We start from the raw sequence: 21,869 nt of genomic DNA, 5'->3' as shown, positions 1-21,869 counted from the left end.
AGTATTGCCAAGGCATGTTCCTTGATTCTGAGAGGATACTTTAAAAAGCATGTTTTTGCTAGAGCTGACATGGAACATGGAACTTGGAAGCAGCTACTTAAGGAGGATGTGGGTGGGGACTTTGAATATTAATTATGAATATTCCTGGGAAGGGCTAGGATTTTAATTCACAGGAAATAAGATTTTTATTTTTTTTCTTGAGCAAAAATGGTAGGCCGAAGAGACCAATTATGACTATTTTACCTAGGCATGACCATAGTAGCACTTACCCGCTAAGAGCTGCATAGGAAGAACCTAGACGGTGGGAACTGCAAGTGCTCATTCAAGTCTGACTGAATCATAACTTGACCCAGCCCCACTAGGACATCAATGAAAACCAAGGTAGCTAATACTAATCAGGCATATGTAGGGACACAGGAAATAAGATTAAAATTAAAAAAAAATATCACTAATGAAATAAATAAATAATTCAATAAGATTGAATTATTAACCTTCATGAAATCGCATTTGGATCCTCTCCGGTCCATTGGAGTCGGTTCCTATTAAAGTAGGAGCAAAATTGTCCAATTTTTTTTTAGACAATTATGCCCCTATTCTAAAGAGAACTGGTTCCCTTCCGGTCCATTTGGATTGGAGAGGGTCCAAATCCTATGAAATCTTGGTTGTTTTTTTGCGGGGCTAAGACAGGGAGGGCCATTTTTTTTTTCCAGCTACGTTGGTATGATAAGTAACATGTAGACTATTATGTTAATTTCTAACTTTGTTAAATGTCATGTGGTTTGTTACGTGAAAATCCAAATTTAGTTATCGGTGTGATAAAGGGTAACTATTAAAATTATTCTTACACTCTCTCATAAACAATAGAATCGTAGTTCAAACTCAAGACGCCTAGACTGATATCATGTTAATTTATCAATTATCGCATAAGAATGAACAGGTAAAAAATAGTGAATTTAATTAATATTTTAAATTAAGGTCCTCATTCCTGAAAGGATGGATTGATGTTCCAGGTTGACACAGAAAATTGGTGACTGAAAGGACCAGAAGAGTCAAGGAGATCCAAGAAGGTGACGAACAAATGAAAATGGCCAATTTTTTTTGTTTGTTTTGTCCGAATGAGCTAAATATCTTTATCAATTATTAATATAGGAAAATGATTGGTGGCACGTGTAAAATGGGCCCAATAGAAGGAATAGTAATCTCTCTTGGGTCCTCCGCCTGCCCCACCCAACTAGTGTCTGAGATTCTCACACTGTAGACAGTCACGGACTCTGCTCGGACTTCTCGCGCTGCAGTCCATTGATTGTTCCTCCCACAGGGCCCGTTGCTCCTCTGCTCCGACTACCCGTACCTGAAAATTACTGCGAACACAGATTTGCCACCATTTCTGCATCCTCGTTAATATTCTACTATTGGATAATTTATGTAAAAGATATTTTGGGCTGTGTTAGGCAAAGGCGGACCGAAACGGACCGGACCCAAAAATTAAAAAAAAATTTCTTAAAATTAATTCTAATATTTTTATTTTTTACATCATATCAATAACTTTTTATTATTATTCAAATAAAAAATTTACTATAAAATAAATTTTTTTACTTTTTTATACAAAATATTCTGACTTTTTTCTCTCATATCAATCAAATCTGCTACAGTACCGTTTCACCCACTTTTTCCATTTTATTGCCAAACACAGCCTTGGTTCACATGGGCTATGTTTGGCAAAGGAGTGGCTGGACTGCACTCAAAATCTCAAAAAATTATTCACAAAATTAACTCCAACATTTTTATTTTTTACATTATATCAATCACTTTTTATTACTATTTAAATAAAAAAATCACTATAGATTTTATTTTATAAAACATTCTTACTTTTTTTTTTTTTTTTTTTTCTCTCACGTTAATTAAATTTGTTATAATTTTGGCCCACTTCCTAAATCCACTCATTTGCCAATTGCCATACAGCGCACTAACCTTGGTCCAACCCGGGGCTACCCCTTAAAAAGTAGTCAAAGCCGCACATGGCTTGACCCAACCCAAGGCTAACCCTTAAAAGATGCCGGTTAACCCCGCACCTAGTCCAACCAAACATGTGGGTAGCCCTCGAAAGATGGGCCCAACCCACGCACCTTGCCTGACCCAAAAGCCCTTTGAAAGCCTCAAATAAAAGACCCACTATCTCCCTTCAAAAACTAAGGTAAGGTATTGTCTCTCAAAAGAACGTATTTTCTTTTCTTTTTTGGCAAATTACTGATTTGATCGTCAAAGGCTCTCTCTCTGCGACCCCTCAGTCGCTCCCTCCCTCTCCTTTGCTATCTGCCATGATTGTTTCTCACAATTCATTGCCAAATCGAGAGCTCCATCTACACAGACTTGCTCCCCATGCTAAGGATTTTGTAAGCCAAATGTTTTGTAGACATCCAGAGTTGGAAGCAGAGCTTTTATCACAAAAGATGTGCCAATGCCCATGGCTCAACCTTCCTTTCGGCTGCTTGAGTGGAGTGGATTTGGTGGTGTGGAGGGAGAGAGAGAGGAGAAGGAAGAGAGAGTTGCAGAGACAAGCCATGGGGGTTTGGGTTGATTCTCGGTCTTGAAGCTTAATTTTAGGTTTATGCCGAAAGTATATGAAGCTTTAGTACCAATTTCCCTTTATCAAAAATGGGTGTTGAAGGAAAATTTATTTTGGGATGATTTTTCTCACTAGGTTCCCCATACAACCGATTGGGTGAATAGATTTGTTAATTTGAGGACATTTTGGTTGATTATAGTCTTGTGTTCTGCTTGGTTTCCTTTCGGTCATGGTTGCTGATAGAACATGGTTGGAGACGAGAGAGAGAGAGAGAAGAAAACAGAGAGTTAAACAAATAATAAAAGAAATATTGAAAAATAGTATTTAAAGAAATTAGATAGTGGAATAAATAGTCATTATTATGAAATAGATAGTGGAATAAATAGATAACGACCAATTATTTTATAAAAATGGTCATTATTATGAAGAAAAATATAATTTTTATTTTTTAAAATAATATCAAATAAAAGAAGGATTAAAATAAAAATTATTGCTTCAATTTTTTTTTTTAATTTTTAATTTTGTTATTTTTTTAAATTAAAAAATAAGGAAAAAATTTCTAAAGCAAAATACAGTTTTTATTTTTTAAAAATTACCAAAAAACAAATAATAACCAAAATAAAAATTATTGCTTCAGAAACCTTTTATTTTTATTTTTTATTTTTTATTTTTTTTTAAATTAAAAAATAAAGCAAAGTTGACTTTAAGTTAGACAAAATAGTTAAGCATTTAACATTTTCCTTCTTATAATAAATAGAAATGTCTAATGTGTAAATTATAGCTGTTTGATTGAAACGTGATTTTTAAAGAGTGATGACACGTGGGTAGTTAAGGTTGGGAGCGTAGCGTGGTCGGCAGTTTTGGGCCGTGTAATGGGAGAAAAATAAATGTTATAATCTAATAAAACTCTTCACATTTTGCCCATCAAGATTTTATATCGCATAATGTCATTTGCCAAGTTGATGTAAAAAAGGAACATAATTCCAGTGGATGACAAATAACACTTTGCCACCTAAAAATGGGCTAAACATGAGTGTGTTATTTTTCACAATCACAGATCAGAATGCAACGGATACCACCAAAAATGGTGGGTCCCCGTCCAAGTCCTAGACTCTTCTGCGTGGTATTAAAAGTACGAACCGTACGAAAAGCACAAAAGTTCCTCTCAGAAAGAGGACTGGCTTGCTTGCTCCTTCAGTTCCTCTCTCTCTCTCTCTCTCTCTCTCTCTCTGTGCGAGAAAATGGAGGACGCGCGAAAGAGAGACGGTTCGGCCACGGACGATTTAAGCGGCGAGGACATTCTGGCTTGGCTCTCGACGGAGGAAGACACGGTGTCGCAGCTCATGGAGCTCTTGGACGGCGAAGACGACGAAGACGCGGCGGAGAAGAGCTCGGTGAGGTTCGTAGAGGACCCATACTCGTCGCCGCTGGTCTTCCAGTCGTCGTACGTAACCATCAACGGAAACGAAGAGAGCTGTGGGTCGTCGTTCTCGGACTCGGACTCCTCGGTCATGGTTGGCATTGGGAGGTTGGTAGGGCGCGGCGTCGCGTGGGGTTCAAGCGAAGGGGCGGCTGGCGGGTGGGTGGAGGCTGCGGAGATCAAGGATTCGGTGGACGGCTGTGATGTGTTTGATTGGCATGAATCGGATGGTGAAGTGCTCGCCACGTTTCTGGGTGAAGATTTTGAGCAGTAAATACTGAATAGTGGTTTTTTTTTTTTCTTCTTTCTTCTTCTTCTTCTGAAAAGCTGCTTTTTAGGGTTTATGATGGGTTTGGTAGGTTTATTAAAAGTTATATTACGTCTAATCTTTTATTGATTATATCCCACATGCCCCACACAATGTTTAATTGAAACCAAACAATGAATTTACATCTCCAACTACATTCAATTCAAGGACCTCTAATTTTCAGTAACACTTTATAATTTGCTTGTTCAAATTTTACAAAAATAAATCTCACTTAAACTAACTCCCATGATAATGCATGGCTTGTTACATCACTTCGTTTCGAATACGTAGCAAGCAAGCAGGGTCATAAGGGGAGACATATAGGTTTTAAAAAGTTTGGGGAGCGGTATAATAATAATAATAATAATAATAATAATAAGGGAAAAATATAAAAAAGCCCCCAAAACTATCGGCCGTTTTCGATTTAGCTCCCTAATGTTTCAAAAGTAATAAAGTAACCTCCCAAATTATCAAACTATTGCATTTTGGCCACTCCGTTAGTCAGAACCGTCAATTTGGACAGAAACTGAAGAACGACGTTGTTTTGTTGGGGGATACTTTATCACTTTTTGAATATTAAGGGACTAAAATGAAAATGACTAGTAGTTTGGGAGACTTCTTTATATTCTTCCCAATTTTTTTTTTTTTTTTTCATAAAAGGGCATTGTAGTAACTTACCCATAACAAAACGACGTCGTTTTGCAGTTTCTGTTCAAACTGACAGTTTTGACTAACGAAATGGCCAAAATGCAATAGTTTGGTAGTTTGGGAACTACTTTATCACTTTTGGAACATTAGGGGGTTAAATCGAAAACGGCTGATAATTTGAGGCTTTTTTTAAATTTTTCCCTAATAATAAGTATCATATTGACCGACACATCACAGTATCACAATAAAAAAATAATTGAGTTTAGGTGTTAAAATGTGATAAAAGGATGGGTAGGTGATAAGAGGAAATTAATTAAAAGCATGGAATTGGAAAGGAGAGGTTACACCTACCCTGTAGAAAGGTCCATTGAGTTGGGCATCGTGATCCTCGTGAAATACCCCCAGCTCTGCCCCATTGGTGACACGTGCAAAACGCCAACTAACTTTATTTTTATTTTTTTAATAATTTTCAAAAGACCACACGATAAGAATGCCTCGAGGGAATCAATACAAAAAAACTTACGTCCTCTGTCAGTTCGTTTGTCCTAAAGCTTTTGCAAAAGACTCTCCCACCTTCTAAATTCAACTTGAAAATTCTTCTTAAATATTTTTGGATTAATAATTTTTTTGGTACATAAGTTTTGAAGTTTTTTAATTTTTTTCCTTAAATTTTAAAACATGATAAAACTAGTATTTCAAATTTTAAAAAATACCGAATCATCATTTTTAGTTTAAAAAATTTTATAAGGGTGGCCGAACCACTCTCTAGGGAAGTTTGACCTCAGCCACCCCCAAACCGAGTTTGGGGGTGGCTGAGGTCAAACTAGGGGTGGCCGGCCACTCCATAGAATTTTTTAAAACTGGAGGTGATGATTCGGTCTTTTCTAAAATCTGAGGTACTAGTTTTGTCATATATTAAAACCTAGAGGAAAAAATTAAAAAATCTTAAAACTCATGTACCAAAAAAGTTATTAACCCAATATTTTTTATATAGATATTTTTTTAGTGTTTTTTTTTTTAAATTATTTATACTTGGTAAAAATATTATGTATTTTGAAAAGAAATTTATAATTTGTTTATAAAAAGTGTGTTAACAGTGAGAGTCTACATAGTGATATGAGTATTGGCAAAAAGCCATTATGGTTGTGTCATGTTTTAAACATGATCTCTGGGTTTACTTACTGCACCACCATTTAGTTTGGCTAAATTTTCTGTTGGGCCAGCAATTCCCTCTATTTATCTTAGCTGGAACAACTAGAGGCCCAAGGGAACAGTTAGTGGGCCTTAACAAATGAGCGATACTAATAGCCTATTGAATGTGGCATGGCATGAAGATTTCATCATCTCATTGCTAATCTCAAACTACTATTCCAATGATAATTTATTTTTCAAATTATCAATTACTATAATTTACCCCTCAAACTATCAAAACAATGACAATATACCTAATGCTAGCAAAATGACGAAATTACCTCTATAGAATTTTCAATAAGACAAAAATACCCTTAAAAATTTGAAAAAAAAAAAAAAAAAATTAAATTTTAGTATTTCGTCATCTTATTAAAATTGGGGGTACATTGTCATTGTTTTAGTAGTTTAGGGGGTAAATTATTGCAACTGATAATTTGGAAGGTAGATTATCATTGAGGTGGTAATTTGAGGAGATTAGATGGACTTTTGTTAAATACCATTTTGGCACCACGTCTTAAAAAAAAAAAAAACAAAAAAAACATTTTTGCACGTGTGTGTTAAACACCATTATAGGCCATAGCATAGCCACATGTACAGGTAGCAAAATAGCTGTTAATATTTTTAAGGGAACATTAATGGAGGTAAAGAAAACAAAATTGAATGACACCACAGCTTGTGCTGTAACTTTTTGGACCTATTAGTTTAGTCTGCTGTTGGACATAAACTAAAATAAATAGAGTGCTTTCAGATACACTCACAACTCTTTGCAATGAGTCGCTACAATCAAGTTTGCGGCCAGTTTTTCTATTAATTACTTCCATATTAAGGAGATTATGTGTCAATCGTCAACCATTATTTCTCAACTACCACATAAATGTAGATCATCAATAGAAAAGCGGTTATAGAAAACCTTATAAAAGAAACTCAACGCATCAGGTAAAGGGGTCGATTCATATCTTCAAAAATTTAAGCTCATTACTCTATTCTCATTCCAGACAAACATTGTACCTTCAGAATCAGAGTATCTCCGGCCAAGGCCGAGGACCCTTTAATGTTCCTATTATTTTGCAAGTAATCCATCGTCGATCAAGTCGTACAAAAAACTGCTCTAACAGTCTATTTGGTTTTTAGCTTCTATAATTTCTTTGTTGTTTGGTTATTGTAATTTCTGTTAAATTTATTTATTTACTTATAAAATAAAAAAAACACAACTAAAATAACCATGCACTCTTCATGCCTTTGACGGTCTCTATTTGGAGGACCAAGAGGATATTATCGGTGTATTGGCAAAATCTATCAATGGGTCCATATACCCACTTTGTATGACAAAGACAATTCGGAAACTTTTTATTTTATTTTTTAATGCGTGGGTAATATGAGCTTTCATTTCTATCAGAAGTATAAATAAATAAATAAAAGGTTTATACAGAGTAGAAAAGATATTCAAAAAGAAAAAATAAAAAATAAAAATTGGGTCTCAAGAAAGTGGACATGGGCTTAATCAAGAAAGTGGACATGGGCTTAAATGCTTAATCAAGAAAGTGGTCGTTAATAGTTAATTGTACTTCATTTCTATTAATAGCATTTTACTTTTGAGATCTTTTTTTTTTCATCTATCACTCACCTGATCACCACACTTAGTATGGAACTACATACAGATGAAGGGAGCCATGGCCTGCTTTGGATTTCATTTTCCTTTTTAATTTTTTTACCAAGTTAAATATATATATGTATTTTCAGGTTTAAAAATTAAGTTTAGCCTCTAGCAAAATTAAATTTGAACCCTAATTCATATTGGGTAATTACTTACAAAGTGAAAAGAATTAGAAATCAAATCAAGGTGACCCAAAATAACCAAGAAATATAGGGAGTAGATGGATGTAGATCCACTAGATATCAAGTGGGTAAAAAAGGCCAGTTTGTGGCTCAAGAACCCTAATATATCCTATGGCTTAAAGGCCCTAAACCCTTAGCCTAAAGGGCTCCTTCATGCCTCCCCAGATGAGGGGATATATTTTCTCACCAATCTGGGACTCTCAGATGGTCACTGTAATGAGCAGGAAGCAAGTTTCACAATCATATGTAAAGTAGATTATGATGTAAGGCATATAGAGAAAAGTGAAACCCAACAACAATTAAGCAATGATATCAACCCAACACCATTTTTCTACCCATCCCAATCATATCAATTCTGGCCCATGAAAAAAAAAGAAAAAGAAAGTGAAATGTGGGTGTTAATCATTAATATCTTACTCGCATCAAAACAAAATTTGATTAACAAATTAAAAAAAAAGGGGGGGGGGGGGGGGGAAAGTATATTTAATTACATGCTTTAAAGATATATATTTGTTTGATAAATTGGGTTGAGAAAAGAAAAAACTTTATTTATTAATTTTTTTCTACACAACACAATGTTAAAAATAAAATAAAAAAATCAAATTTTTACAGCCTTGCACGTGATCCTACAATTTCCTACTGAGACCCTTGGAATCCAAGCTTCGGTGCTCAAGAAAATTTGGTCACGGGAGACGATGTGGAGCAATATCGGGTGATTAATAAGGGTTTTGACTTGCTTTGATAATGATGCATCACCCCAAGATACTTATTATATTAATCATAACGAATTAATGAAGTGTAATAGTCATTGATATTTTAAATTATAATGCAAGGAATCGCAACCCTCTCTTCCTCTAAGGTTGACCGTAATTTTTAATCCGACCAATCTTATAAACACTCATTTTTAATCACATGCTTTAATGGTACATGTCGGTTTAATAAATTAGGTTTTAAATTTTTTTATCCAATTTAATATAGAGAAAAACTGTCTTTTATATGATCTGTTAGATTAATTTTTGGTACTACCTGATCGGTGATGAACTACCAATAAAATAGTAAAAACGTTAAAGGATCTACTAGTTCAGAGACCTAGAAAACTCCAATACAATGAGCTCTGAATTTTGAGAGATGGGTCGACTTCTTTACCTCATGCGTTGCATCCCATTTTATAGGGTTTTATGTAAGTGTTTTCCCTAGTCATTCCACGTTCATCCGGTGGTGGTTGAGAGATAATCTCTAAAAATGTCATAATGAATTATTGAATAAATTGTTAGCACAACCAATTTTTTCTTTTGTTTGTTTTTGGGGGATAATTTCACAAACAATGTTTTGTAGAAGATTTACAAAGAATTGTTATATGTAGATGGCCAGTTTGGATATATTTTAATTGTTTTATAAGACCCCTAACTCAAAAGTAAAATTGATGTGAGTGTCAACCAGAAGTTCTAAAGAAGGGTATATTTTATTTTTTAAAGTTTCTTATGAGACTTTCAAAATTTGTTTAATAGCAATCCCTTTTACTTTTTGATCTTAGCTATGATACACACATATCTGCACTTCCTTTAATGAAGATTTAGATGGAAGTTTGGGGCCTCATAAATTATTGAACATCAAATCTTTTGCTAAAGAGATTGATCATCATCTGCATGAGATTGTTTAAAATATTGTTAAGGATGGGTCATGATATCAACATTATGATGGTGCTTACCGTCACCGAATTTTATTTTTACCTTTATCTCACATCATCAGTCAAAACCTTAGGCTGTTATCCAACCGCCTATAAATACTCGATTGATTTTGAAAGCAAATGATTATTGACGGATGGAGTTTTTTTTCAACTCAGTCTATTAAAATAACACGTGCCTAAAATGCATGTGAAAATTATGTGTATTTTGTACACATGTCTTGCGTTGAAAACAACTTTGATGGGAGAAATAGTTGTTTGTGTATAAAGTAAGTTGTCACTTCTCAACAAGGTTTTATCCAACACCCAACTAGAAAACACAATGAAAAAGGCAAATATATATATATATCTCAACAAGGTTTTATCCAATACCCAACTAGAAAACACAATGAAAAAGGCAAATATATATATGTGACTGGAAATCTTCTTTAGTGAAAGGTAAATCAGGCAATCTTTTGTCCATTATTAATTAGTTAACTGATTAGCAAAAGTAGGTTCCACCCATTCTCCAAGATTAACATAAGAAAGTGAGACTTTAAACGAGGTAGAAAGAGAAGTACATCGTAGGCTTCAAAAATCTCTTTCACTTGCCCTCCTACATTAAAATCTCCATGTCTTGTATGGACCATGACCTATTCTATCTATCTAGGAAGTAACCATGACCTGTTCTATCTATCTAGGAAGTAAGTTCCAAATGGGCCGTATGACTCCAAAACTAACGAATTAATTTTCTTTTTGAACTTAAAAAAACTTTTTGATAAGCAATGATTCATTGAAATTTACCTTGTAGAAAGTTAGGGATAGTATCTGGTAATATAGTTTATCATGGCCCACCTTTCAGGCTTAGCTGTGTCCGTCAAAAGACGAGGACTAGCATTATCGGGTAGTTCCCTCTCCCCTTAGAGGGAAATCGTCTAATGAGTCTAGCCCGAAAGGTACATCATGAGAAACCTGTATTCTCTGTCACATCGCCATTACTATAAACAGTATCACCACTTTGAGAATTGATTATGAATGAGAATATTTGCCGGCCATTACTTGTGTTTCACAACATCTACTTTTGCCACTCGCCCCCATATAGGGCTGTCCGTACTGATAGGATGCTCCTCAACTAGATGGGTGCCACATAACCCAAGTTATTGTACTCGCTCCCCAAGTTACTTAGGAGTAAGTTTCTAAGCTCATTTTCTTAGAATCTTTAACTGAGACATGGGAATGCCCATCACTAGAACCTCCGACGAGCCATCTATATTTGTCTTTTGTGTCTCAACATGTATTTTTAATTGAAGCGCCGGAATGCGGTCAACTATATAGTAACAACGCTAATAATGGCCCATTAAGCAATGATGCAAGTAAAACATACTAGTCCATCGACTTATCAAATTTTATTTTTATTTATAATTTTTTTTCTTTCGTGGGAGGACCAGTCCATCTCTTTAATGAATATGATTGTTAGCTTTGTATGATTACCTCGTTATGACCCACCCAACGACGGCCCATCGATTGATCAGGACCATTGACTTGCAGAGTTGGTGGGCCGTCCCTAACCCCATTCTACATGGGAGAGGTTGGTGAAAGGCACTATCAACCTTTTATTTTTCTTGGCATCACAATATCATTATCTCCTTTAGCCTAAGGTAACTTTGAGCTTTTTTTGCAAGAAGTAACATGGTGGGCTTAATAAAGTGAAAAAAAAAAAAAAAAAATTAAGTTCGTGATATTATGGTCATAAATGGCAATGGGGGATGAGGCCCTTGAGGGAGACCTTGAAAGCATCCAAGAGGGAAATAGTCACCACTTGGGTATGAGAGCTCTGCTATATATATTAATGGTAGAGCTCAAGAAAGTAGAGCCGTGTCTTTATTTACAAGAGAATTAAACAAGTATAATAAAAGAGTCATACCACAAGAGAAGCCTTTATAAATATTCTCAAAGGCAACTACTCAATCTCACCTCACACTTGTTTCTCTTGTCTGTCAAATTTCTCTTTTCAACAATGATGAGTAAGAGGCCAAGAATTGTGATAATTGGAGCAGGAATGGCTGGCCTTACAGCAGCCAACAAGCTCTACACTGCCACTGGAGGGAAAGACTTGTTTGAGCTGTGTGTTGTGGAAGGTGGGAGAAGAATTGGTGGCAGAATCAACACTTCTGAGTTTGGTGGTGACCGGATTGAGATGGGTGCAACGTGGATCCATGGCATTGGAGGGAGCCCAGTTCATCAAATTGCACAAGAAATCCATGCACTAGAGTCAGAGCAGCCATGGGAGTGCATGGATGGGTTCTCTGACGAGCCGATAACGGTTGCCGAAGGCGGGTTTGAGCTAAATCCGCCATTAGTGGAGCCTGTGACGACCCTCTTCAAGAACCTGATGGATTATGCTCAGGGGAAGCTGGGTGAAGACAGTGCGGGGAGTGAAGAAACTGATTACTCTAGGCTTGCAGCCAAGGCTTTCAAGATTTCTGCAGCCAATGGTGGTGAAGAAAAGCTCAGTATTGGTTATTTTCTACGACAAGGCCTTGATGCTTATTGGGATTCTAAAAAAGACCAAGAAGAGCTAGAGCTCAGAGGGTATGGGAACTGGAGCAGAAGGTTGGTTGAAGAAGCTGTGTTTGCAATGCATGAGAACACCCAGAGGACTTATACATCGGCTGGTGATCTTTTGACTTTAGATTATAGTGCAGAAAGCGAGTATCGTATGTTTCCTGGTGAAGAAATCACCATTGCTAAAGGGTACTTGAGCATAATTGAATCACTAGCTTCTGTGCTACCACCTGGTCTAGTCCAGTTAGGCCGAAAGGTCACAAGAATTGAATGGCAGCCTCAAGGCCATGAATCATCATCAGTCATGGAAAATGGTCATGCTGCTAGGCCTGTGAAGCTACATTTCTGTGATGGGTCGAATATGTTGGCTGATCATGTCATTGTCACGGTTTCACTAGGAGTACTTAAAGCCGGAATTCGTGAAGATTCAGGTATGTTCAATCCTTCCCTGCCTTCATTTAAGTCTGAGGCAATATCAAGGCTCGGATATAGTGTTGTCAACAAGCTGTTTGTGCAAGTGAAAGGCAATGACTTCAACCAGTTTCCATCTCTCCAATTGGTTTTCCATCGACCGGACTCTGAATTCCGGCATAAGAAAATACCTTGGTGGATGAGGAGGACAGCTACTCTGGGCCCAATTTACAACAATTCGAGTGTCCTGCTATCTTGGTTTGCAGGGAAAGAAGCATTAGAGCTTGAATCACTTGAAGATGAACAGATCCTTAATGGGGTCTCAACAACAATCTCTAGCTTTCTATCAAAACCCCACAAGGAAGCCAACTCTAACTCCCATGAATTATGCAATGGAAAGGCCAATTCTGTGGGAAACTCTCATGGAAGTGCAGTGAAAGTCACAAAGATATTGAAGAGCCAATGGGGTAATGATCCTTTATTTTTGGGGTCTTACAGTTATGTTGCTGTTGGGTCAAGTGGCGATGATTTGGATAAAATGGCGGAGCCACTGCCAAAACTTAGCAGTTGTGAGCCTGCTGCTCCCCCTCCACCACTTCAAATTCTGTTTGCAGGAGAGGCAACACACAGAACCCACTATTCTACAACGCATGGAGCTTACTTCAGTGGTCTTAGAGAAGCCAATAGGCTTCTTCAACATTATCACTGTGTCGGGGTTTAGGACACTTAGTACTTAATTTTTTTTTTTTTTTTAATGAAGATTTGTTTCTATAATATCACTCTCATTTTCATCTAAAGCATCTTCTCTTTCTTTAAAGTGGGTTAGAGTGGGAGGAAAAGAAAAGAAAATTATCAAGGATGAAAAGAGAGAGAGAGAAGAGGGAACATTTTTAGATGTACTGCAAGAATTAAAGAACTTTCTTTCATTTTTTTTGTGTTGCTTTCTCTTTGTTTGTGAGTGTAGTTTTGCTTTTCATTTGATCTCTTTATCCTCAAAGCAAACCAACTGAGATTGTGTTTGACATTTAATATCTAAAAGTAAAGAACAAGAAAGCTTTGGATCCCACCTCTCTCTCTCCCTCTCTCTCTCTCTCTTTCTCTCTCTCACCAAGTGTGTTTTTGTTTTGCTTCGTCCAATGGACAGGATCCGATAAACCCGGCTCTTTCCAGCTTGGGGTTCCTTTTCTAGAGCTGAAGGCTTGTTTCACTGCCCATGACATTGTGTTCTTGAATCCAAACGAGCCCTTATCACACTCACAAGAGGGAAACTCTAATTTCTAAGGCATTCCTTTGTTCGATTTAGTTTAGACCATTGAGTACTTGGGACAAACAAATGAGCTGGTCACATGAATATGGGATAGAACCACCAATCTTTAGGGTCCCATGTAGTACATCTCCTCCCCAATTGGCCAACAGGAACCAATCACACCAGTAACCAAAATGTCCTTAACAAAGAACAAGACAGAATTTGAGATGCTTCTGGTCATCTTATTTCTTTGATTTTTTGTACAGAAGCTCTCTTGGGTTGGACCCATTAGAATGTTAGGTCCCATTCAATTCATAACTTGTTGGAAGCCAGACACACACTCTAAGACAGTTAGCTCTTAGTTGACAGCACCAATGGCTTAGCCAGTTGGTACCATTAGATTTCTTTACAAAGCAAATCAATGCTAGATTCCGAAAATGACTGTCCATAAGCATAAATAGCACAGATACCCTTCACATTTCTCATATCAAACTAATCTCAATCCCTCATACCAACTGGCATAATTTGAAGCTGAACAATGGCCATGCTCTGTCATAATCCAAGTCCACATCCCTATATATTTTTCTGTCGGATTTTGTAACATGTAGAGGTGTTTTTTTCGTACCAGTTCAGTTATTTGTACAAGTTGACATAAATGTGATACAAACCTTGGGTAGAAAGAATTCACCCTTTTGTAAGGAGAGGGTGCCCAATAATTTACATATACATGGTTAAAATTCTACTTAAGCCATGTGGGAAATTTAGGATCGTAGCATACGACCACGCTCATTCTAATGGGTCCAACCCAAGAGAATTGAATTCACCCTTTCAGCATTCGTGATTCAACCACAAAACTGTAACTTATTCAATTCCCATGCTCGAAGCGATGGCTGGCTTTGATACCAAATGATACAAACCTTACCAGCTTGCAAATGGAGGGTGCTCAAAAGCTTATATACACATGCTTAAGATTGTAGTTACGTTATATGGAACGATTAGAATCGTAACAAAAAGCTATTGGGTAAGAGTTTTAGGCATGAAATTCAAGGGAAGACAAGGGACATGATACAAACCTTGGGTATAAAGAATTCACCATTGAAAACTGACTTGCAAGGAAAGGGTGCCCAATAGTTTATATATACATGGTTAAAATTCTACTTAAGCCATGTGAAAAATTTAGGATCATAGCATACGACCACGCTTTGTACCCAACGTCTACAGCGGCTCACTCTATCGACATTGACCCAATAGTAGCCTTTTCTCTTTTGACATCTCTACTTATCTTTCAGTATTCGTGATTCAACCACAAAACTGCAACTCATTCAATCCCTCATACTTGAAGCGGTGGCTGGCTCTGATACCAAATGATACAAACTTTACTGGCATGCAAGGGGAGAGCACTCAAAAGCTTATATACACATGCTTAAGATTGTAGTTACGTCATATGGGACGATTAGAATCATAACAAAAAGTTATTGTGTAAGAGTTTTAGGCATGAAATTCAAGGGAGGACAAGGGACATGATATAACCATTTGGACCTCATCTTGTGACATTTTCTATCATAACAAACAACCAGAAACAAATCACAGGATCAAAAATTTGCTGAGTTTTCTCCCTCGGATTGATTTCCTGGGGATTTCTGTTTGGCAGCACTGTATGGTCAAATCAAGAGCTGCCTATATTGACTCTATTATTGTGGGATTTACAAGGCTCTCCCCCAAAAAAACTGGAATGCCCCACCTGCTGTCCCTTTTTGCCTCTTATGGGCTTCAATCAGTCTTAGATGATTGTGCATATCAAAAACCATTCTGTCACCAAGTCCTTGTCTGATTCATAAACAAACCAAATGAGAATCTCCATCCCCTGCTCCACCACTCCTAGTGGCCAAATCAACATTTTATTACTTGCCTTTTACCCTCTTTAATTTGCAATCTAATCATCATAATTAACAACAATTCATGTTGAGTTAATCAAACCCATTTCAACTTTTCAGTTTTCACTCAACATACGCTAAGTTGATAACCATTCACAAAGAGTGATTATTATGCCAACTGTTTTAGGATTAAGAGATAAGATTGTAAGATGGAATTAGGAGCTAATTGCTCCAAATTTCCCCATATGTCCTATGAATTGTTTCAGTTGGGTGCACTTTTTGACCACTTGGGCTACAAAGCTCGGGACAATTTAATTGACAACACGTGCAAAACTCAACGGTTGAGAGTCCAAGACGTTACATCTTATATTTGTAAGCAGTTTGCATGTTCCCTTCCTACTCACGCACTTGGACCAATCATTTTCGCTTTGAGAGCGACCGAGGATATTATGGACAAATTTTATTCTAATCCTGTTTATTAAACTAACACGTCTTTAGAACATGACATTAAAACCGAATTCCTCTTAGTTTGAAGGAAAACTTTGTTCGTTTATTATTAATATGTGAATCTCTTACGCTAAAAAAACATTTCTTAGAAGTGGCTAAAGTTTGATGTAAGCTAACAAATAACTCAATTATAGAAAGTGGGGAGGGGCTTAAATCAGTTGATTAAACCATTTGCTTTTTCGAAAAATGCATTCATCTCAACATTTCTTTTCCTTTAAGAGTCCAATTTCTTTAACCTAATGATCAATGTTTTGCTTTTAAGCAAATCATAGATTAAAAGTTTAATGATACATTAGGAGCTGTCTTTGTGCTTTACTCTTTCAAAATCAGAATAACTTTTCTATCCTTGGAGAGCCAATGATGTCAAATTTAAAGGACCAAAGCCAAGATAACTGATATAAGTTAAGTTATCATCTTGGGATCTAACCCTTTGCTTTAAAAAGCCCTTTTGTGGTGAGTGATAGGTATATAGATAGATAGAAGGAGACCCTTTAGCCAAAAGAAAAACCTAAAAACTTGTGTGAGGAGGGGAAGAATCTAGAGCCCTCTAGAGCCCTAGAGGGTGTAGTGCTAGGGGTTATTGGGTCTTTGGATGGTTCCCAACTCCCAAATACTCACAAGCTGATCGTTGAGAATTATGGTCCTATTGATGCTATCTGTTACCTACAAAGACATCTCTGGTGATGCAAAAAGCAATCATGTTTTTATAGATCTGTACCTTCACAACATTTAAAAGCAATATCTTCGTGGGATTTGTCCTGTTAATGGATGGTCCAATAATGTCATACCAGTTGGAGGAACTATCAGTAGAGAACAAATTTTGTGATTTGTAGTCATGTTGGCAGAGAGGGACTTCAGGTAATTGTAAAAGTAAGCTCAAGGTAATAACTACCAAGGTGGGGTTCTTGTACGTTTTCGTTTTTTGTTTTTGCTCACGGAATCTACTAATTCACCTTTTTTTTTCCGACTCGGAAAATTACCGAACGGCTAAAGCATGAACGAGACGTCAAGTTTAACTTTTTAAGCTCAACAAAGCTGGAGATGATGTTTCATGCCTCTTTGAGATTGATTTTTAAGAGGTTATAGGTATGATTAGTGTTGAAAATCTACTAGCTAGGATCAGATTATGGGGCCACTCCAGGCTCATTGACAGTTTTCTAGGATCAATCACGAGATACATACATTAGTGGAACATGTAGTGTGTGAGAAAAACGCTGAGAATAGATGCCAAAATTTGATACTTTCTCTCTTTATTCGGGCCAGCAAAGGTGTGCATATTATAAAATCAATATAAGATTCTATTATCTCCTTCATAATTGCTGTACTTTTTTTTTTACCGCATCTAAGTTGGATTGGACAGAGAATTGAACTAGTAAATTTCGGTTCATAAAACATGGTATCTAGCCAATTTGAGCTACTCCTTAGAAACAATATCAGTTGACTTGACGTGATTTAAGTGACTTTACTTTTGTGTGTGTGTGTTTTTTTTTTTAAATAATTTTAAGTTTGTTTTTAATTTTTATTTGGCGTATATTTGTAAGTAATTGTACCACATGGCACATACAATGGGTACATAATGTGTCAAATAAGAGCCATATAATATTAATTGATCCAATGTGACATACTGTTATTTAATTGTACGATATATTGACTAAATAACCTATTTAAAACCAAAGAAAAACCTTATAACTTAATTGTCGAAATTGAAAACCTAAGCGTACAATTATTTTGATAATATAGATTTTCTTTCGAAATCCTATAGGCTCACCTGGTGTAGGTTAGAGATTGAACACGCTAGGATTTGTAAACAAAATTTCCCAACTTTTGTAGATAAATAATGAAGCTTTTTCAGCCAAGTTACTTACGTTAAAGATTTGAAAGGATGTGTTGACAAGAAAAATGAAAGAAATTGGAAAGGATGTGAGTTGATAAATTGCCAGTGTTCTCAACCCAATAATGATAATGTGACCCATTGTCGTTTACCTGGCTCAATGAGTCGTTTAGAGAAAGATATTAAGCCCATATAAGTAAGATTAAGATAATTAATACCAAAAGCCCCATCTTAGAAATTGCTCAAACTCAATGGGCATGTAAGCACATCATTTCCCATTGGCACGTGGCACTTTTCCATTCTCTTCTGAAAATGCCCCTAGTCTGTCATGTCAAAAGACATAATTACCCACGCATATTGGTTTGATAATAAAAACAAAATGTCGGTTCCCCATAATATTCTTGCATACCCCTATTTTGGAGATAGTAAATTACGAAAATCCCCAAATGTAATTAGAAAATGGGCACGAGAAATAGAGTTTTTAAATCAAAAAATACTTTTTGAAAAAAATTTCAAATGAAACTTTAGTCAAAAGTGTGTTTTAGCCATTTTTTTAGATCCTTAAAAGGGCTTTTAATAATTTTTAATAAATGAATATTTTTTTTTTCAAATAAACTTTTTGAGTGTTAAACATACTTTTAAACATTTCAAATGCACATTCAAACATGCCCATAACAATGAAGTTCACGTTAATTAATTAATGACCGAACTTGACAGACTGGTGAATCTAACATTCTAACGATCGTCGTGACAATCTCACGGGAAGACTTCACAAACAACATTACAACAACTTTTGTACAAATCAATCGCTTGGCTTTTTTTTTTTCTTAAAACAAAACACAAAACATAAAAATATCAAAATATACTTAAAAAAAAAAAAAAAAAAAAAACTCTCAATGACATTCTTACCAGCCTCACTAAATTTTACTTACCAAAATAACCAAAAGTACACTTTTCTCTATTTTAACTACCAACTTTTTTAAAGAGCAGCCTCACTATTTTAACTATCAACTTTTACTATTCCATTTGAATAATCTTTTTCAAATATTTCATTACATTTTTTTTTTTTTTTAACCTTTTCAAAGAATAGTAAAGAAGATAGAAAAATTATATTATTTCTTATTCTTTTGGTGAGTAAATAGTACTCACTATTTTAATAAGTACGGTTCATTCACCATTTATTTTGAGTTAAAATGGTGAGGTTAAAAATGAAAGATTTTAACCATTTTCACCAAAATAACTGAAAAATAATTTTAATGAGGCCGCCAAAAATGCTCTAACAAATAATGTTTATATTGTTCTTTTGACCAAGGAAATCCCCCTGGGGTCACCACCCCATTCTTCAAACACGACCAATAGGTTCCCATTTGACTTCAGCCATGAGCGTGGAACATGGTACCTGGGATTAACAATAACTTTGTTAGAAATCTGTCTCAATTCTCTGATGTTGAAAGCAATTAAGTAAATTAAATTGGTCTCACCATCTTTGAGAGGCCTCCTCACAACCACTGAGGCATTTATTTTCATTGTAATATCCAATGTAAGTGCATTTGCCACAGCCTCCGCCACTTGCTTTGTTTGCAGCCCAATGGCGCCCAATGCTTTGCCCATTTACCCATACCTCACCTTTTCCCATGCTAATCATGTCTAGAGCCAATGGTTCATTTCCTCCTGGCGTTTCAAAATTAGTCTGAAAAAACCAGCCATGAAATCAACTTAATTTTGTACAAAACTACCTTTTTTGTATTTGCGTCTCAAATCCTTGAAGAGAATTGGAAGAAAAGAAAAAAAAAGTAGTTGGTTAGCAGGATATATATATATATATGGTTCTCACCTTGTACCAAGTCAGTGGCCTCTTTATGGCCAATGATGATCCTCCTGCCCACCTCACAGAGGAGGTTCCTTTGAATGAAAAAACACCTAAAGATTCACCTTCTAGACCTTTCTGCTCAAAACCATCCACAGAAATGTGAGATTATTATGACAACTTCATTAATCATACCTAATATGATGTGGATCAAGAAATTCCAACTGTTTGTTGAATGACATTCTGCATTGCTTTCATCTTATGATCATGGTTTATGTATTTCAAGTTTTATATGGAGAAATCATTCCAAAAGTCACTGGATAGTAGCTTAAAGCTTGATGAGCTTAATTACTGACTTGGGTTATGTTAGGGCATGAAATTAGCGGGTTAAGATTGAGAGGTTTCGACTCGTTTAATTAAATGGGTTGAATTACCCTATGCCTCAACAAACATAAAACTAGTGGATTAGAGTTGAAGGGTTTAACCTCGTTTAATTGAATAGACTATATAACCCAAACTCGACACGCGAATATGAGAAATTGGCATTTGAGATCATATCAGTACAGAAGGGTGTTGAGGAAACAAACCTTGTGGGACCATTTCCATCGTGACAAGTCCCATTTTCCATCATTGACTCCCTCCAATGTAATTGGGCCAAGAACCCCAGCATTCCATGTATCAAAATGCAGGCCAATGTTCTGAAATCAATCAAATATATAAATGACAATCAAAAGAGTACAAAAATGTGAGGTTCCCCTGCCCCAACAAGAATGTTTTGGAAAAGAGTAGACTCATCACTGACCGGGAGGCCAACAGTAGAGCTTAACAAAGCAAGCTTGTTGACACCAGCTTTCAGGTTCAGGCTGCCGCTAAATGTTAGTTTTGGAGTTTCATAACTCCCATAAGCATTTCCTGCCAAAGTAGAAAATCCATGAGTTAAAAAAGGATGATGATGATAATTAAGATAAACTCAGATTCACTGAGCTTTATTTCCCAAAACTTTTGCTTTTATATAGAATGTCTACCAACTGATTGACCGTTGACAAAAACTTGCAAAGCATGGCCTGCTGATGCAACACTGAGGTAAGGTAGCTTTCCAGTCTTTAGAAATCCTTCATCTTCATTTATAGTGATACTATTGCAACCAAAAAAATCACAATCAAAAGAGCTTAAGCCGATAAAAAATGGTAGACTTAATTTTAAATAAGACCCAACACATGAATAAGAGACAATGTTTAAACTCGAGACTTTTGCAATGATATCGTGTTAAGGGGATAGGAAATGATCGGAAAAAAAGTAGTATAATTATACTCACTCTGTCATGTACCACAAATAGTCTGTGGTGTCCCAGGTGACATTTACTTGCTCCCTTAACCCATCAACCAAGAATGAAGCTTTATCAGAAGCAGTGGCAACCCATTCATCGTATGACTCCCACGAGAATCCCCAACTATATGGCACCATCCTCATATGCACGCCATGGGCATTGATCTGAATACAAACTTTCATCTGATGTCAAGGCCTATATATACTTGGAAATGTAAAGAATAAAGAGGTTTATCCAAGAAGAACAGCTAGAAATTTGTCTTCTGCATGCAATCAATGGCTGCACCTCATTCAGGTCTCACCAGCTAGTTAAGTTCTCAAACTTAGCAAATTCACTAAGCTTTTGAATTTAACTTCAGATTGAAGAAACACCCTCAAGCTAAAACTGTAGATGATCACTAATTACTAGTGTTCCTCAAAAACCCGTCTTCATGTCCATTTGGATTATGCAATTTCAAAACCCAATTAAGTGTTTGGTATAATCACGACATTTAAAATTGCAGTTTAGCCTTTAAAAACTTACTCCCATTCAATATACTTTGCGAAATTGCCAAGTAAGTTTTGTTAAAAAAAGGAATTAGTTATTATATATGTAACCAAGAGCCAAAAGAGTCTTCTTCTTCTTACCTTTGCAGTGTTAAAAGTTTCGGTCTTGCAGTCAGGAAGAATGC

The 21,869-nt window shown here is 36.1% G+C and overlaps 3 protein-coding genes across 3 annotated transcripts; 2 read left to right on the top strand and 1 right to left on the bottom strand.

The window, feature by feature from the left end:
* Positions 1 to 3,807: 3,807 nt before the first annotated feature.
* On the top strand, positions 3,808 to 4,260 carry LOC132165217 (uncharacterized). Its single transcript, XM_059575703.1, has one exon. The coding sequence runs from the start codon at positions 3,808 to 3,810 to the stop codon at positions 4,258 to 4,260; it is 453 nt and encodes a 150-aa protein (XP_059431686.1).
* Positions 4,261 to 11,384: 7,124 nt separating this feature from the next.
* LOC132165351 (probable polyamine oxidase 5) lies at positions 11,385 to 13,540 on the top strand. Its single transcript, XM_059575874.1, has one exon. The coding sequence runs from the start codon at positions 11,649 to 11,651 to the stop codon at positions 13,326 to 13,328; it is 1,680 nt and encodes a 559-aa protein (XP_059431857.1). The 5' UTR covers positions 11,385 to 11,648; the 3' UTR covers positions 13,329 to 13,540.
* Positions 13,541 to 19,355: 5,815 nt separating this feature from the next.
* LOC132165353 (beta-galactosidase 12-like) lies at positions 19,356 to 21,861 on the bottom strand. The gene is made up of 8 exons (XM_059575876.1): positions 21,826 to 21,861; positions 21,188 to 21,363; positions 20,898 to 21,007; positions 20,675 to 20,784; positions 20,460 to 20,570; positions 19,900 to 20,010; positions 19,547 to 19,755; positions 19,356 to 19,464 (listed from the first exon to the last, which is right to left on the bottom strand). Exons 2-8 carry the CDS (start codon positions 21,340 to 21,342, stop codon positions 19,356 to 19,358), a joined length of 915 nt encoding a protein of 304 aa, XP_059431859.1. The 5' UTR covers positions 21,343 to 21,363; positions 21,826 to 21,861.
* Positions 21,862 to 21,869: the final 8 nt, after the last annotated feature.

The sequence above is a fragment of the Corylus avellana genome, chromosome ca11, assembly GCF_901000735.1.
Source record: "Corylus avellana chromosome ca11, CavTom2PMs-1.0".
Lineage (NCBI taxonomy): Eukaryota > Viridiplantae > Streptophyta > Magnoliopsida > Fagales > Betulaceae > Corylus > Corylus avellana.
This window is presented reverse-complemented; position numbering and strand designations above follow the sequence as displayed.

What these genes read in the sequence shown, in the direction of transcription:
- LOC132165217 (XM_059575703.1), top strand. Translation starts at nt 3,808, where the DNA reads ATGGAGGACGCGCGAAAGAGAGACGGTTCGGCCACGGACGATTTAAGC.
- LOC132165353 (XM_059575876.1), bottom strand. Translation starts at nt 21,342, where the DNA reads ATGAGGATGGTGCCATATAGTTGGGGATTCTCGTGGGAGTCATACGAT. An exon ending in GATGGAAATGGTCCCACAAG is followed by an intron (nt 20,011 to 20,459) that starts GTTTGTTTCCTC and finishes GGTTTTGAGCAG; the next exon opens with AAAGGTCTAGAAGGTGAATC. An exon ending in GAGGAGGCCTCTCAAAGATG is followed by an intron (nt 19,465 to 19,546) that starts GTGAGACCAATT and finishes TGTTAATCCCAG; the next exon opens with GTACCATGTTCCACGCTCAT.
- LOC132165351 (XM_059575874.1), top strand. Translation starts at nt 11,649, where the DNA reads ATGATGAGTAAGAGGCCAAGAATTGTGATAATTGGAGCAGGAATGGCT.